The sequence below is a fragment of the Gilbertella persicaria genome (assembly GCF_025201335.1).
Source record: "Gilbertella persicaria strain CBS 190.32 chromosome Unknown B0P05scaffold_8, whole genome shotgun sequence".
Classification (NCBI taxonomy): Eukaryota; Fungi; Mucoromycota; class Mucoromycetes; order Mucorales; family Choanephoraceae; genus Gilbertella; species Gilbertella persicaria.
The window spans coordinates 121,214-136,654 of record NW_026251969.1 but is presented as its reverse complement, the minus strand read 5'-3'; the positions used below and the strand labels follow the sequence as shown (position 1 = coordinate 136,654).

General features: G+C 34.7%; 6 protein-coding genes and 1 non-coding gene across 7 annotated transcripts; 4 read left to right on the top strand and 3 right to left on the bottom strand.

Annotated features, from left to right (window-relative positions):
• Window positions 1–77: 77 nt before the first annotated feature.
• Window positions 78–947, top strand: B0P05DRAFT_464764 (TATA-box-binding protein; the record flags this gene model as incomplete). Its single annotated transcript, XM_051574231.1, has 4 exons — window positions 78–262; window positions 312–399; window positions 459–719; window positions 777–947. The coding sequence occupies 4 exons, from the start codon at window positions 78–80 to the stop codon at window positions 945–947; spliced, it is 705 nt and encodes a 234-aa protein (XP_051437505.1).
• Window positions 948–1,384: 437 nt separating this feature from the next.
• Window positions 1,385–2,704, top strand: B0P05DRAFT_505387 (solute carrier family 35 member SLC35F1/F2/F6). Its single transcript, XM_051575510.1, has 3 exons — window positions 1,385–1,508; window positions 1,560–1,659; window positions 1,711–2,704. The coding sequence occupies exons 1-3, from the start codon at window positions 1,421–1,423 to the stop codon at window positions 2,618–2,620; spliced, it is 1,098 nt and encodes a 365-aa protein (XP_051437504.1). The 5' UTR covers window positions 1,385–1,420; the 3' UTR covers window positions 2,621–2,704.
• A 352-nt stretch (window positions 2,705–3,056) lies between these two features.
• B0P05DRAFT_530563 (NUDIX hydrolase domain-like protein) lies at window positions 3,057–3,874 on the bottom strand. The gene is made up of 2 exons (XM_051576874.1): window positions 3,575–3,874; window positions 3,057–3,526 (listed from the first exon to the last, which is right to left on the bottom strand). Exons 1-2 carry the CDS (start codon window positions 3,833–3,835, stop codon window positions 3,086–3,088), a joined length of 702 nt encoding a protein of 233 aa, XP_051437503.1. The 5' UTR covers window positions 3,836–3,874; the 3' UTR covers window positions 3,057–3,085.
• A 1,733-nt stretch (window positions 3,875–5,607) lies between these two features.
• B0P05DRAFT_t23 lies at window positions 5,608–5,690 on the bottom strand. The gene has a single exon. It is a non-coding gene; the product is annotated as a tRNA-Leu (tRNA).
• Window positions 5,691–10,375: 4,685 nt separating this feature from the next.
• Window positions 10,376–11,292, top strand: B0P05DRAFT_530555 (uncharacterized protein). Its single transcript, XM_051576873.1, is given in 3 exon segments — window positions 10,376–10,520; window positions 10,581–10,828; window positions 10,841–11,292. The coding sequence occupies 3 exon segments, from the start codon at window positions 10,433–10,435 to the stop codon at window positions 11,213–11,215; spliced, it is 711 nt and encodes a 236-aa protein (XP_051437502.1). The 5' UTR covers window positions 10,376–10,432; the 3' UTR covers window positions 11,216–11,292.
• A 4-nt stretch (window positions 11,293–11,296) lies between these two features.
• On the bottom strand, window positions 11,297–12,549 carry B0P05DRAFT_530553 (uncharacterized protein). The gene is made up of 3 exons (XM_051576872.1): window positions 12,208–12,549; window positions 11,972–12,157; window positions 11,297–11,917 (listed from the first exon to the last, which is right to left on the bottom strand). Exons 1-3 carry the CDS (start codon window positions 12,344–12,346, stop codon window positions 11,301–11,303), a joined length of 942 nt encoding a protein of 313 aa, XP_051437501.1. The 5' UTR covers window positions 12,347–12,549; the 3' UTR covers window positions 11,297–11,300.
• On the top strand, window positions 12,550–15,374 carry B0P05DRAFT_635114 (Vps51/Vps67-domain-containing protein; the record flags this gene model as incomplete). Its single annotated transcript, XM_051583574.1, has 10 exons — window positions 12,550–12,743; window positions 12,795–12,890; window positions 12,945–13,030; window positions 13,083–13,534; window positions 13,580–13,832; window positions 13,877–14,066; window positions 14,109–14,353; window positions 14,410–14,518; window positions 14,581–15,220; window positions 15,266–15,374. Exons 1-10 carry the CDS (start codon window positions 12,608–12,610, stop codon window positions 15,372–15,374), a joined length of 2,316 nt encoding a protein of 771 aa, XP_051437500.1. The 5' UTR covers window positions 12,550–12,607.
• Window positions 15,375–15,441: the final 67 nt, after the last annotated feature.

Here is a 15,441-nt window from a genome sequence, read left to right as displayed (position 1 = left end):
AAAAACACAAACCTCAATTGTAATAAAAAGAATCAATAGTCACTTTCTGTTTTCATATTCTCTCCAAGTATATAAGAATGTCTGGTTTTAATATTGCTACGCCTTCCATGACCACGCCTGCTATGCAGACACCTTCGATTCCTACTCCACTTCATAATTCAACTCCATTTGCACTTCCTACTACGCCAGCTCCCAATGATGCTCCTACGCCTAGTAGGGAAGCAAATCCTCATGCTGTGGCAGGTATCACACCTACTTTACAGTAAGTGCACAATAATTGTGGTGGGAGAGAACATGTCTAATGATAATAGAAATATTGTTGCCACTGTTAATTTGGATTGTCGTTTGGATCTCAAAACAATCGCTCTTCATGCTCGTAATGCAGAGTACAATCCAAAGGTAATATTAACACACACATGGGATGTTAGTGGAACTTTTGTGTATTAAACCACACATAGCGTTTCGCAGCTGTTATTATGCGTATTCGTGATCCAAAGACTACTGCATTGATCTTTGCTTCTGGTAAGATGGTCGTGACAGGTGCCAAATCTGAGGATGACTCTAAATTGGCTGCTCGTAAATACGCTCGTATCATCCAAAAGCTAGGCTTTCAGGCAAAATTCACCGATTTCAAGATTCAGAATATCGTGGGTTCTTGCGACGTCAAATTTCCTATTCGTCTTGAAGGCTTGGCTTACTCCCATGGTCACTTTAGTTCTGTAAGTAATAATGAAACGCGTTTCTTTTTTTTTTTACTCATATTTTTTCTTGTTTAGTACGAACCTGAATTGTTCCCTGGTCTTATCTATCGTATGGTGAAGCCAAAAATCGTGTTGTTAATCTTTGTATCTGGTAAGATTGTCTTGACAGGTGCCAAGGTCCGTGAAGAAATCTATCAAGCCTTCCAAGCTATATATCCTGTGCTTACAGAATTCCGTAAGCCTTAGAAAACAAAAGCAAAAAAAAAAAAAAAATAGAGAAAAAATTTTTCCTCTCTATTTTTCACACTATCTTCTTTTCTCTCTCTCTCTCTCGTTTGCTTGGTTGGGATTAAATCATACACACGTAATATGCACACACTCACACTCAAAAAAAAATTCTTGTATAATCTTCTTTTAACAATCACACACTCACACACACATATTTTATACACGTTCTTAATATATTATAATTCACATTTTCCTCTATGTACAAACTGATCCCCATTCTATATCAAAACTTGTTAAATAAATGACTTGAAAAAAAAAAAATTGATATAATGTAAAAAATTAAAAAAAAAATTTGTTGCGACACAATAGTTTTCTTTACGTTCTTGTCCTTCTATGCTTGTTTCTGATCTGATCCATTTGAAGGTGAGGAGTTTTCTCTCTCTCTCTCTCTCTTCTTTTTTTTTTCTTTCTTTCTTTCTTTCATTCTTTAAATGGAGGAAACACCTAAAAAAGCATGGAGAGATCGAATTGCTTTCCTAAAAGATCCTCGGTTTTACAAAGTACTTATTTTGGGCCAATGTAAGCAAGCTTAAATAAAATAAGATATAATTAACTGTTTACAAAAACAAGCAGTACTTTCGTTGTGCATCACAGGCACTAATGTAACAACTACCAAATTAAACAACGCTTATAATTTCTCTGCTCCTACTACACAAACATTTTTAGTATAGTAAGCACATCAAAACAAACAAGCAAAAAATAGACTGATTATTCTATATAGTGCTGCTTTAGCTTTAGCATACAACAGTTATGCCATTTATAAAAGAGGCATTCGTGGTTGGCTTTTGCAGTTTTGGAGAAGAGGCATCTATTATTTTATTTTAGGGCTCATTGATGTGGAGGGCAACTATTTTGTAGTGAAAGCGTATCAATACACTTCTCTTTTATCTGCCATGTTATTGAATTGTTGGAGTACGCCTGTATGTATGATCTTGTCTTTTTTCTTGATGAAAATACGTTATCGTTGGCTTCAATGCTTAGGTGTGGCTATTGCGCTAGGTGGCATGGGCATGCTGATTGCAAGTGATGTAATAGAAGGAAAGGACTATGCTGCTGTTGATGCAGTGAAGGGCGATCTGTTTTGTCTTTTGGGTGCCACTCTTTATGGCTTCTCTAATGTCGGCGAAGAATTCATGGCTCGTAAACATCCTTTGTATGAAGTCATTGGTATGTTTACTTTCTTTGCAATGTTTATCAATTTTGTTCAGTTGATGATTTTGGAACGCAATGAATTTGCTGCTTTCTCAAGCAATCCTGAAGCAGTTGGTATGGTCATGGTATACACTGTCTGTATGTTTATATTGTACTCTCTGGCTCCAGTCATGTTTCGACTGGGAAGCGCAGTTTTGTACAACCTATCCTTGTTAACTTCTAACTTTTATGGCTTGATTTTTGGTATTGGGCTATTTGGCTACCATATCACTATTATGTATCCTTTTGCTTATGTGGTTATTATCATGGGTATTGCTATCTATCATATTTTCCCTACACCTCAACCAAACATCGGCTCCTTTGATGCAGAAAAGGCAGAGAAAGAGAGGGATGAATTAATGAATGGTAGACAACATCAAAAGAATGAAGTAACTGTACCTGAGATTTTCATTCATCATGATATGAACAGTTCTAAATAGAATTGGACAAACATTTCTTACACATACAATGGGCACTTTATGTCTTTTGGTCCATCTGTAAATAAATAAAATATACGTATATATAAAAAAAAAAAAGACGTTCCTAATCACATTAAGATGTATGTATATATAGATCTCGGAAAGGAATCTTAGATACCCATACTACTTGATAGTCATTAATAAAACTTGCATAAAACATAGGATTGACATTCTATGGCAGTAATGATCACTTTAACTTATTCAAGTGGAGATACCATCTGTACAACCATGAACAACAAAATGGAAGGATTGGAATCTTTCTAGTGATTTTCATTAAGAACAAAGAGACAACGTCAATTCGGAACTTGCGAGCACCGAACTGAATTATGGCCCTTGTTTGTGTGTTACCCTTATATTTCAGTTTGATATCATACACTGCATAAGAATATTCCAATAAAAGAAAAAAGAGACTAAAAATAAATAGGTTTAATGAAATACAGATTTGATTGAATTCAAAAGCGATTTACGTCGAACAGGAGCATTTCCTGTCATTTCAGTGGTAGGTTTTGTGCTTTTTTCAATAGAGTTTCTTGGGGAAGGAGGATCAGAGAGAGGAAAATTAGCAGGGTTCAGACTTGATTTGAGAATCGCTTCTTGAATGTATCGATGGTCTTGTGTTGCAATGATAGATTCTTCAAAAGTAAACCATCTTCTGTCTCGCTTCTTCTTTTCGGGAAATTTCTTTGCAATTTCCTCAATCTCCATCTCGAATATCCAGTGATGAGCTTTCAAATGCTTTTTTTTGTGTGTACGCTCTTCGAATATACCAAGATGTTTTGTGATCGTGCCTTTGATACCAGCTTCTTCCCAAGTTTCGCGCTGAGCAGCATGCTTTTGTGTCTCATCTTCTTCCCAACCACCTTTAGGCTAAAGATTACAAATGAGTATAGACACGATTCATTCAATTTTACTTACCAAGACCCAAGCACCTTCTATTTTTCTGCTTGAAATGAGTAACACCCGACGATTTTTTATGTCCAAAGGTAAACAACCAGCCACTTGTCGAACGTTGTTAGAGTCAAGAACATCTTTGCCATGGCCATGGCGCTTTGATTTCTTATTGTAATTTGTGAAATCTTCATGGAGAGTGGTTTCTTCTAATGTTGGTGTAATAGAGCGTGTCATTGTATGGATGTTTATATAATAAGAAAAAAGGTAGAAAATGAAATAAAACATGCGATTTATTTATAAGTTTTTTTTTTTTTTTTTTTTTTTTTTGTGGAAGCTACATATCATGGAGTTTGTGCGCCGAGAAACCATACCTTACAGCCACTTGCCCAAAACAAAAACCAAAAAAAAAAAAAAAAAAAAAAAGGTTCATGTCCAGCTATTGTTTCTAAAGCTTCCTTCTGTCAAAACACCAAATTCCAAAAATTGTTTGATCGACAACAAAAGTTTTTTTTTAGATCGGCAACAATGTATAAAACGATTTTCCTCCACTTCTATCAAGTGTGGCACAGTTGGTAATCCCGCTTCTGTATGACATAAGAATAAACATGGCTTGTCAAACATATTCAAAAGTAAATTTATTTATAGAAAACAACACGACCTATCTTTCTTTTAACCGCATTAACTTCTTTACCTCGTATATGTACAGAAAAATGTTACACATGTACAATCAATCATTAAAAATGTCTATTATTAGTATTATTATTTTGTTAGTTTCTCTTCTCCTTGTTGCATCCGAACGAACAAATGCACAATTACAATATTATATCATTCAAAATAGACTTTTATGGAAATCATTTATGCTCTTGATCATTTTTTTGACTGTCATGTAGAGTCTTGGCATATCAAGTAGACCCAAAAAAAAAGAGTTCACTAGTGCCAAGTAGTTTGACAAGTTTGTGTCATATTAAAAGGATCAAATAAAAACTAAATAATGACTAGAAATCACACCTGCTTTTATGCATGCATAAGGAGTATGTCTTGAGATCTATACAATAGAATGTAAGATTCAGCTGAAGGCAGCATCTCTTTGAATGCATATAAATCAAATGCTCAGAAGCGATGCAAGTCCTGTCTCTGAACATTAATCGAGCAAAGTATAAATAGGATACTAATAATAGTATAGCCTGATTGCAACACCATGGCTTTCTTTTGAGCAATGTGTTGTAAGTCCTTAATTTAATTATACTTGTAGTATAATAATAAGATATCCTTGTGCTCATCCCGAGCATCATGTACTTAGTTTTGCTTATTTGTGATTGAATGGGCATAGTATGAATTATAAAGTAAACTTGTGAGGTGAAAACCTTTGCTTTAATGTAAAGTTTGCAACCATTTATTCTTTATTAACAAAGCATACCACACGGTTCTTATATTTGATCGCTCAAGAACAAAAGCTGCTGCTGTTGTTTTTTCTTAGAAGTGTTCTTCAGATAAAGCACAAATCCAAAAAAAGTGCTGCTTATAACAAACTTATCTTTTGGTCTTTCCACGTTGACTCAAAAACGTCATGTAATATGATTTTGCATAACATCAACTGCTATTCGTTGATAACTTCATTTAAATTTAAGTTAATAAACGGTCATCTTCTTTATTCGAGCAGTTTAATCAGTCCATACATGAGCCCATAAATGGTTCTTTAACTAAAGCAACAAAATAACATTGAGCTTTTTGCGTCCCTGAATGTTTAAAAAAAGGGTGATAAAAAACAATAAGGTAACTAGGTTGACTTGTGTTTTCTAAACAATAACACTTTGACGATTTCTCCAATTGATTTTGGTGCAAAACTTCAGAGCTTGATGACACATCTATAGATCTGGTAGAGAAATTACATGTTATTCTTACTTTAGTCAAGAATTCCTGTTGATCGAGAGAAGAAAGACATCAGGATATTTCAGGTATAAAAGTCTACTTTCGTTGTTTAAATATGTGAATTTGTAAATATCTTGGGAGAGAATCAACCAGCTTTTTAAAAGCAGTTAATCCTTTTGATGCAAAAGTGAAGAGAGTGGGATTTGAACCCACGCCTCCGAAGAGATCACGACCTTAACGTGACGCCTTAGACCAACTCGGCCATCTCTCCACTTTTTTTTCTGAAAAAAAAGTAATAGTAAAGATAAATAATTAAAATGTGGAATATAACTCTTGAAGCAGCTGTTGTGATGTAAGAGAGAAGATAAAAACAAAGAAGTCGATTAGAACTTGTATAGGTTTATTATCCAAAAATATATATGTCTGTCGTTTTCTAGCTCTTCATTCTCTAGGTATTTATACATGAAGAGATGTCGGAGTAAGTAGTAGTAGAGTTCATGCAAATGACTGAGTCTCTATTATCATAGACTACTTTAAATTAATTAAATAATGTAAATTATGGATTTCGGTTATAAGTCTTGATCTATTAAAAGATACATTGTCTTATTCAGTACAAGAGATTCTTTTATGTCTGTGGTGATCTGAGCACTTTCAATACAAAATATAATAAATAATCTTTCATCATATAAATGAATAATCACTTATAGCACTATACATTATAAATATAAAGTAAGCACTGTATAATGACAGTAAATAACGATAACTGGGATAATATGGATATTTACAAATAAGGAAACCATAATTGTACCTTTTAGGTAACAAGGAGAATTAAAGGAGAATTTATATAATCAATTCCCAGGCACACGCTGTCAAGGTGTTAAGTAATCAATAATCAGTAATCATAATTAGTCAATAAATCAGGTAGTATAAAAGACAACCTGGAAAAGATATATTTTAGACAACAATCAATTTATTTTTGTAATAAAGAAGTACTGAACAGTCTCACTGTATTTCTTTGTTTTCTTTCTATCTTCTATTATATCTTCATTCACAACCCAAACATCACAATGTCTATTTCTGATGTAAATTGATTATGATATATTTTAGTATGTAAATGAAGACTTATTTAATGTCAGATCATCACATCAAAGTAGTCTATGATAATAGAGACTCAGTCATTTGCATGAACTCTACTACTACTTACTCCGACATCTCTTCATGTATAAATATCTAGAGAATGAAGAGCTAGAAAACGACAGACATATATATTTTTGGATAATAAACCTATACAAGTTCTAATCGACTTCTTTGTTTTTATCTTCTCTCTTACATCACAACAGTATGTAATTGAAGACTTATTTAATGTCAGATCATCACATCAATGGCCCTCATAAAGTGACAGTTAGAGCTGACAAACACATTAGCATTGGCATTTGACAAATATGTAATAGTTTATTCAAGTTCAGGTCAGATCATGCACTATTGGCTGAGCTGACAACTTCATCTAAAGGCATTTCTCATGATTGCTCCTGACCTAACAAATCAATACGTAGTCAAGAAGCTAACCCCAAAACAATATTTTGACCGAGAAGAAAAAGTATAAATATCTCGACATTTTATAGCAATTGAAAATGATCATATTTCTTTTGGGGGAAATAAAAGCCTATACAAGTTCTAACGGACTTTCTCTGTGTTCTTACCCTTTCTCTTATTTTATATCTATTCTCTCTTCATCTCACAACAGCCTTAAGACCAAAAAGGGTGGTTTATAGTTAAACTCTCATAATTACCTTGCTCAAATAGATTGAAATGAATACGTTTTATAAAATAATTCCTTACTCGAGGTATGCCATTTTTTCGTTAGAAAAAGAGATTGAGATATATTATAAACATATTTGTACATGATAATACACTGTATATCAAAAGAAAAGAAAAGCAATAAGCAACTTTTTATGACAAGAAGTATATATTCAATTTTTAAACTTTTCAATAATTCAACCATAGTCTTAGCGTCTTTTTCAGTATCTTCTAACTCAATCTTTGTCTACATTGAACAATATATATATATATGAAAATAAATAAACTACGTCATCTTAAAGAGTAGTATACAATAGCATTGTTATTATTTATTGCTTTAAAAATGAAGACAAAAAGGTTTAGTGATAAGCTATGACAGGAAAGAAACATGTATCGATAAACAGTGAACTGTTCAGGTCTATTTCTTTTAGATTACTTGCTTAAATCTCTACGATCCATCATTTAAGTATGTGATGATGCACACTAGTACGTTAAACAGCATTACGAAAGTGAATAGTAAAGAGAACAAAAAAAAAAAAGAGGCACCGTTAATTGTATTTTGTATTCCAAGACAAATTATACTTTCTTTTGCAAATAGACTATCAAGGGATGAATAGTCATTGAACAATATACTTCTAATCTTTATTTGACATCACGAGTAAGCTCATATACTATTCAAATCGTTAGAGTAGAACAAGGTCATAAAACAGAGAATCTTGGCAGCATGACGTTGATAGCTTCATGCCTAAAGTAATTGGACTGAAGAAAAGTGGCACGAAAGAGAATAAAATATTTTTAGAATCTTCCGTGATTCGAAGACTTTAATTTGTGATTTAGACAGCAAAACGTGCACTTAAACTCAGTCTATGGAGCGTGCCTGAATTAGTATGAAAGAGTTACACAGATTGAGCACAGGAGTACAATACTCAAGGCTCCATTTCTTTTAAGATCATACCTAGATAGGCTCTCTTAATTTTTCATATATCTTCTAAGTATAGTTATCAGTTTATCAATGATGGCTTAATGATAAGATTTATGAAGTGTATAAACAGAGAAAACAATGTACTTTGTAGGTCTAAATACCAAAATGTTCAATAGACGGTAGGGCATATGTATTAAAATTTATTGCCGTTTATGCTACATTGCAGCTATATATATCTACTCTTTTTTTAAAAAACGACAAGCAAATACCGAAAAAGCATAGAACCAATTTTTCTAATGAAAAAGAAAGGTGTGGTGTCGAACTGACTGTTAATCCCACTGGTGTAGTCTAATATTTGGACCGTATCAAAATGAACTGCTTTACTTATTGAGTTGAATTAATCAACGTCTATCGTAATTCTTCATATATTCAATGTCGTTGACGACGGTAAATTCATGGTCCAATACTACTCTAGTCATAACATTAGTTCTGTCAACGAACAACTGAGTTAACACTAAGAAATACTTCTCAAATACAGAGTTTGCTGTTTGCTGTAAAGTAAACCGAGTCCCGTATTTTGTGATGTCTTTTTCTTTATTTCAGAAGCATATAAATCAAAAAGATGTACACAAAACCCATGTTGCTCTTTATGTTATAGATAGTTTTAAAATTGTAAATCGTATAGTATAAGGGAGATGCACACTATTTTACAACTCGTAAGCTTTAGGGAAACAAGAACAAATTGATTCCTAAGCTTTAGATGCAGAGCCATATTAAGCTTACTTTTACAATCGTTTTGAACAGAAGTTGATCAGCATATTTTTTAGAAGATGAACAACTTGTTTTCATAAAGCTAGGTAAATTAGCTTCAAAATAGTCTCCTTTTTCTGGATAATTTAATTTCACACTCAAAAAAGTGAGTGGCGTTTCGGAAGTTCAGCAAATTGAGAGTAGAAGCACTATTTGCCTTTGTTAGTTGCACTGGAAAGAGAGAGAGAGAGAGAAATTTGAGTCTCACTTGCTTTATTCAGGGTAGCGGAATCGCAGTTTAATTTATGATCGCTTTTGATAATGCCGACCACCTTTGAGGAACGTGCTACTCTATTCTGAGGTTCCGTCCAGCCACTTTGGGCAGGTTATCTTCGAGAGGCCTTACCCTTTAATGGTCTGATCTTATTAATTTTCAAGACGCGAGTTGGGTATTTTTTTATTAAAAAAATCGAGTCTATGCTTTTTTAGTGGTTTGCTTATCTTTTTGAAAAAGACAAGTACTTACAATGCGTTTTTATCAAGTCGAGATGAACTCAGACGTCTGTCTTATTGAACAATATCATACTAAAAGGTCAAGCCCGATGACGATGACTTGATGTATTTAGAAATACAAGCGAGGGATTTGGGTTTTGGTACTGTAATTTAGTCAATCCCTATAAGAAGCTATAATTGATCATCATATTATGCGCAAAAGATGTCCAACAAAAACAAGCTTTAATAAATACACGTGTGACAAGGATACATTGTAGAATAAAAGCCAAGCCAGATTTCTTGGAAATTACTCCTGAGAGCAATGACAACAATAAATTTTAGACGTTTTTCTGTATCGATATAACGTGTAATGGGGTGATACTCAAGGCTTCCTATTATTCCAAATACTTCATTTTTACATCTTAAATCGCAATCTTTTACCGTATAACCTCCTTTACAGCTTGAGCAGTATCGTTACTACTAATGCTATGAGAAAATTTAATAGTCTTTCCTTAAGGATAAATGTTCATTTGATCTCAAAATAGCAGAAAGAGCTTTTTGCTTGAGAGTCAAATTCAATCAAATGCACGCTTGTCTTTTCCAATTAAGGAAAATGAAATACCTCTGTTCTGATTTAAACTCGTTTTATGCAACTCATTTTACTGCCTAGGCCAACAATGGTCTGGACTCGAACCAAGTCTATTGCGATCAGATATTGTAAACAAAGAAATTGTAACCACTTTTTTCAAGAGGTACAAGAATTGTCAAAAATGTGTACTAAAGCTTATATATAAAAAAAGAAAAAACAACCGGTTGTTCAGTCGAATAAGGAAAACAGTATGTGTGATTAACATAATTTATTAATGTGTCACAGTAAAAAAGCGGTTATTCAAAAAGTAATGAGATCCAAGTGGGCACAAAGATAATTGCATGTGGTGCAAGATAATTGTTTCTTTCATATAAAAGGACTTAATTTCCCCTTGTGTTTTTTTTTCTTCACTCAACCCAATCCTTCTCTACAAAACCATCCCATTCCTCTCACTTTAATAAAAATGAAGTTCACCGTCGCTGCTACCGCTCTTGCTCTTGCCACCGCTGTCTCTGCTCTCCCTCAAATCCCTTGTGCTAAGGAATATGTTGGTAAATATTCATATATATCGAAATAAGTCATATATACTTACATTTGCATTAATTATTTAGCTAAGCCTGGTGACACCTGCAAGTCTGTTGCTGAAGCCCACAATGCTTCCGTCCAAGATTTCTACAAGTGGAACGCCCCTGTCAAGAACATTGACTGTGGTGCTCTCACTGAAGGTGAAAAGTTCTGTGTCAAGCTCAACACCAAGCTCTCCAAGAGAAACTGGTTCTACAAGACCAAGGGTCTCACTGGTAGCAAGTTAGCTCTCGCTAAGAAGAAGATTGCTTCTGCTAAGAAGGCCAAGAAGACCACCAAGAAGTCTAACAAGAAGACCACCAAGAAGTCTAACAAGAAGACCACCAAGAAGTCTAGCAAGAAGACCACCAAGAAGACCACCAAGAAGACCACCACCACCACCAAGAAGACCTCTGGTAAGGCCACTCAATCTCGCCCTGGTGATAACTGGAGCTCCACTCCCGCCAGCGCTCCTTCCAACGCTGTTAGACACATCATCTCCACCTGTAACAAGTACTCCACTGTTAAGTCCAGCGACTCATGGTGTGAACCCTTCGCTAAGAGAAACGGCATCACCTCCGCTCAACTCTACTCTTGGAATGCTGGTCTCCACAGCTCTGGTAAGCACGTCTGTGACAACCTCGATGACGGTAAGGCCTACTGTGTCGGTATCAAGAACTAAATAAGCAACATCTTGTACTTCTAAATGGAAACAAATAAACCATTTCATTCAATAAACTGCATATTATAGAACTAAAATTTCCTTTTTATTCATAAATTCCTGCCGAATCCATTGATTCTTTTTCTATGAGTTGATCTATGTCCACTAAACGCCAATTCCAGTCATTGATAGGTTCTTGTGTTTCTGGATCTCTTCCGGAAACCATTTTGTTAGCAGGTGAAAAATAAGGTGTGGCGAATCTCACTTGAAGAGTACGTCTGCCTTCATCATACAAGGTAATTTCATCAGTGTCTTTATCACTCACTTTGTATGTAATATCTGCATCAATCAAGACATCAACACCAACTTGTACACCCTCTAAAATGCTTTTCGAGACACGCTCTCGGTATTCTTGAAAGGACTCCTCGTTTTCATTGACGGCTGCTTTGTGTAATCCAACTTGAACTGTCATCCATCTCAAGACTTCGTATTTGCGTTCATCTGAAAATGCAGCTGGGTTGCCCAAAGTGATCCAAATGTCACCCAAATTAACATCGTATATTTGAGGTATATCTATATTAATGTTTGCATCTGAAGGTGCTGCCTTTAAAAAGCGATCCAAAAGATCTGGTCCCAAAATATGCTGTAGTTCTTCATGTTTGTTTTCAGGATGGTTCAATTGTTGAGACAGTAATGAAAGTGCTTTGCGGGTAGCTAAGCTAGCTTATTTTTTTTTGACTTGTCAGAAAATTTGACCATATATACAATCAAGCTTACCTCCTACAAGAAATTGGTCTGGAAAGTTATCGTGGCCTGTATTTAACTGTAATACGCGTGTGCCCAACCATTTTCCTAAAGCACGCTGAAGCCCATTAGGTAATAAATTTAAGAAACTCCAGTCAGAAGGTGCTCTTTCATAGGGATACTCGGTAATTCGAGGTTTATCCTTATTCAATAACCAGGCTATCAGTACAAGTGAGTCAATTATTTCGTGTTTCTCTAATCTTTCTTACGGAAGCCTTCAATTTTGTTCTTTTTTTCTTGTTCCCATCGTACGGGACTACTGGAGAGGAAGCGTGCATGTCTAACACTAGAGAGAAAAGGGCTTCCGTTTATAGTTTTGGAAAAGACAGCATTTCTGAACACTTGCATGCTGGTGGTGAAAAGAAAAAGAAAAAGAAAATTTATTGACCCTCAGATTTCTTGCTCTAATATTAAGCATGAGACAGACGATTACCTAATAGCTAATAGCACACTTTAAGCTGTGTAAAAAAAAAGTGAATTTTTCAAGTTAGAAAACAAGCTTGGAAGAGCAGGAGGGAAGGTGAAGCCGCTATATGTCTTTTGTTTTCACCAGTACATTAATGCTTGTGACACATTTGAATTAATCTTCTTTTTCCCCTATTTAAAACAATGGAAGACACGCTAACACCAATCAGGCGTCAACCTAGAGAAAGAAACAGTATCTTAAAAAAATATTATGGGATTAAAGATAAAGTTGTTGACTCTAGTTCTCAGTCTCAGGATAATGCAAGGCCCTTTGATATAGGTAAAGAGATATTAGACAACGACCTATAAAGTAACTCGAATATTGTGTCAGATGGCAACAGCTTTAACTCGAGCAAATATTTCGCTTCACTCCTCAAAGAAAAGAGCCTTAAAGAGCTTGTAGAAAAAAACAACCAACTTGTTGGAGGTAATAAAGTAACAATATGCATATGTGTGTAAGCTGATCTCGACATGATTAAAGAGATACGAGAAATTGATGGCGACATGAAGACTTTAGTGTATGAAAACTATAGCAAGTTTATCAGTGCAACAGATACTATTCGAAAAGTACGTTGACTAGAGAGAAAAAAAAAAGGTTTCCTTACTAACTTTTGTTTAGATGAAGTCTAACGTCGAAAGTATGGAATCAGAAATGGCCCGCTTAAATGAGAATATCGCACAAATTTCAAACCAGTCCAAGACAATCAATCAAGAACTAGGACCAAACAGACAAAAGATTCAACAACTTTCAAACGTGCATAATTCGCTTAAACGACTTCAGTTTGTGTTTGACTTACCCAATCGATTACAGCATTGCCTGAATAAGGGGAAATATAGCCAGGCTGTCAAATATTATTCAAAAGCAAGCAGATTATTGAATCATTATCAACATATGGCAGCATTCAAAGGTATAGAGAGAGACTGTATGCAAATCATGGAAAAAGTGAAGGCAGAGATCTGGATCAATTTGACAGATCCAAACGCTACACCTCAGAATGTGGCAGAGGAAACAAAACTTCTCGTTCTATTAGGCGAGGACACTCAAAAACTACGAAAAAAATACATTGACATGTAAGAACTAACAATCGCGGAGAACTTATATTCATACTGTGTCAGTCAATTAGCAACATTTAGCAAGAAACAAGACGAGCATTCACAACTAACTACGATTCCAGAATTGATTTCTGCCTACATTGTACCTTTAGAAGACATTGTACACCATTTCGAGAACCTGTTTCTTACAGAAGATGAATCTAACGTGGATATGGAATATGAAAATAAAGACCAAGCCAAAGAAGACTTGTTATCCGCAATCAATCCTTATCTAGACAAGTTCTTTGGATTACTAGCTGAATTTATTGAATTGCCAGTAAGTGTTGGATTTTCTTATTCCATTTCTCATAACATTATAAGTTGCACATATCATTAGATAAACCATTGGAACAATCAGTCTATCTTTCAGAGCTCAAATCAACTGTTGGAAATACCACACCATCATTGACGACTGTAGCTAGACTAGATAGTCGTATAGACTCACTCATTGCTCAATGGGAAAATAATCTTATTAGTGGCATTTTTGATTCAAGCTTGGCCGGATTAAGAGGTAACATGTAATATCATTGATATATTTATTTATGTTATTTAGATCGCACAAGCACTTTTGCAAAGACCTTGCAAAAGTCTTCTCTATCAGAAAACTATTCTTGTGAATTTAATGCGAATGCCATTACAGAGTTTATTCAAACTACACAAGTATGGCTAGTGGACTATTTAAGCAAGTCATGCCTGTTACCTCTTAAAGGATGCCTTGATATCAACAACAAACAAACATTGAATAGGATTCAATCCGGAATCAAAAGTGTTTGGAAGAAATTAGCAGATCAGTTCGAGGTATCAAAAGCAAACAAACAAACCACTGCAAATAACTAATGAATATGTTTTTAAAGAACATCAAGGCATTGCTAAAACTTGACAAATCATCTCTTCAAATACTTGAGTTAGTAGCTTCTCGTTTGTGCTATGACTTGGCCGATAGCGGCATCTTTCAAATCTATGGTGTCTTTTCTTCTAATTTTTACAAACAACAAAAAAGAGTGCTTATCGCTCTCCCGATTTAGATGACTCTGTTGATCCTCAGGTGATTCCTGACCTAAACAACTCTATTGAATGTTTGTTAAAGATAGGCCAAAAGCTATTGAACTCACACATGATGCAAGAAGGATATTACCTATCAGCAAGAATACAAGAGGCTTATTTAGAATCTACTTTTACCAAGCCAGTACATCAAGTATCAGAAGTTTGGTATCTTGCTTACAATCGCTTAAAGTACACTGAAAGATTAGCGGAAGTCGTCTATCCTCAGTATCAACCACAGGCAAGAGGATCTGTTGATACTTCCATAGAGCCAGAATTTGATTATAATGGTCCTTATTCATCACATCATGTATTACAATCTACCAATAGTTTGGCAACCGCTTCTTCTATATCTGAGACACCTACTAAGCAACAATTTAGTCCAAATGATATATCCTTTAATATGATGAACAATATTGACAAGCTGTTTGCTGAGCGTGTTGATATCTATAAAAAAGTAGAACCCAATCCAATTGGAATTTGTGTAGGCTTAGTGTTAATCATTCTCAAAGCATTTCTGGAAGTGACAAGGGAAGCACATATGAACACAAATGCTTATCAACAAATCCAGGTGGATATCGAGTTTGTGAAACGTGTGGTCTGGCCATATGCTGGGGATGAAAAGTAAGCAGACTCAGTAATAAGAACATTGTATTAATATATCGTTAGATGGGCTACAACAATGCTTCAAGAAGTGCTCTCAAGTACTTATACCAGATGCGCTTCTCCCAAAAGTATCAGCCAAGATGAGATAGCATTAATTCTTTCTCCTCAATAGTAATAATAATAATATGATTATCATATGATACATGTCATTTTGATTTTTCCATTGTGTTTACTTTTTT

Coding starts and splice junctions, on each gene's coding strand:
- B0P05DRAFT_505387 (XM_051575510.1), top strand. CDS start 1,421: ATGGAGGAAACACCTAAAAAAGCATGGAGAGATCGAATTGCTTTCCTA. Junction 1,509..1,559: donor AGTACTTATTTTGGGCCAAT/GTAAGCAAGCTT, acceptor TACAAAAACAAG/CAGTACTTTCGTTGTGCATC. Junction 1,660..1,710: donor ACACAAACATTTTTAGTATA/GTAAGCACATCA, acceptor TATTCTATATAG/TGCTGCTTTAGCTTTAGCAT.
- B0P05DRAFT_530563 (XM_051576874.1), bottom strand. CDS start 3,835: ATGTTTTATTTCATTTTCTACCTTTTTTCTTATTATATAAACATCCAT. Junction 3,527..3,574: donor TAGAAGGTGCTTGGGTCTTG/GTAAGTAAAATT, acceptor TGTAATCTTTAG/CCTAAAGGTGGTTGGGAAGA.
- B0P05DRAFT_530555 (XM_051576873.1), top strand. CDS start 10,433: ATGAAGTTCACCGTCGCTGCTACCGCTCTTGCTCTTGCCACCGCTGTC. Junction 10,521..10,580: donor TTGTGCTAAGGAATATGTTG/GTAAATATTCAT, acceptor TTAATTATTTAG/CTAAGCCTGGTGACACCTGC.
- B0P05DRAFT_530553 (XM_051576872.1), bottom strand. CDS start 12,346: ATGCAAGTGTTCAGAAATGCTGTCTTTTCCAAAACTATAAACGGAAGC. Junction 12,158..12,207: donor GAACAAAATTGAAGGCTTCC/GTAAGAAAGATT, acceptor TTGTACTGATAG/CCTGGTTATTGAATAAGGAT. Junction 11,918..11,971: donor AGACCAATTTCTTGTAGGAG/GTAAGCTTGATT, acceptor AAAAAAAATAAG/CTAGCTTAGCTACCCGCAAA.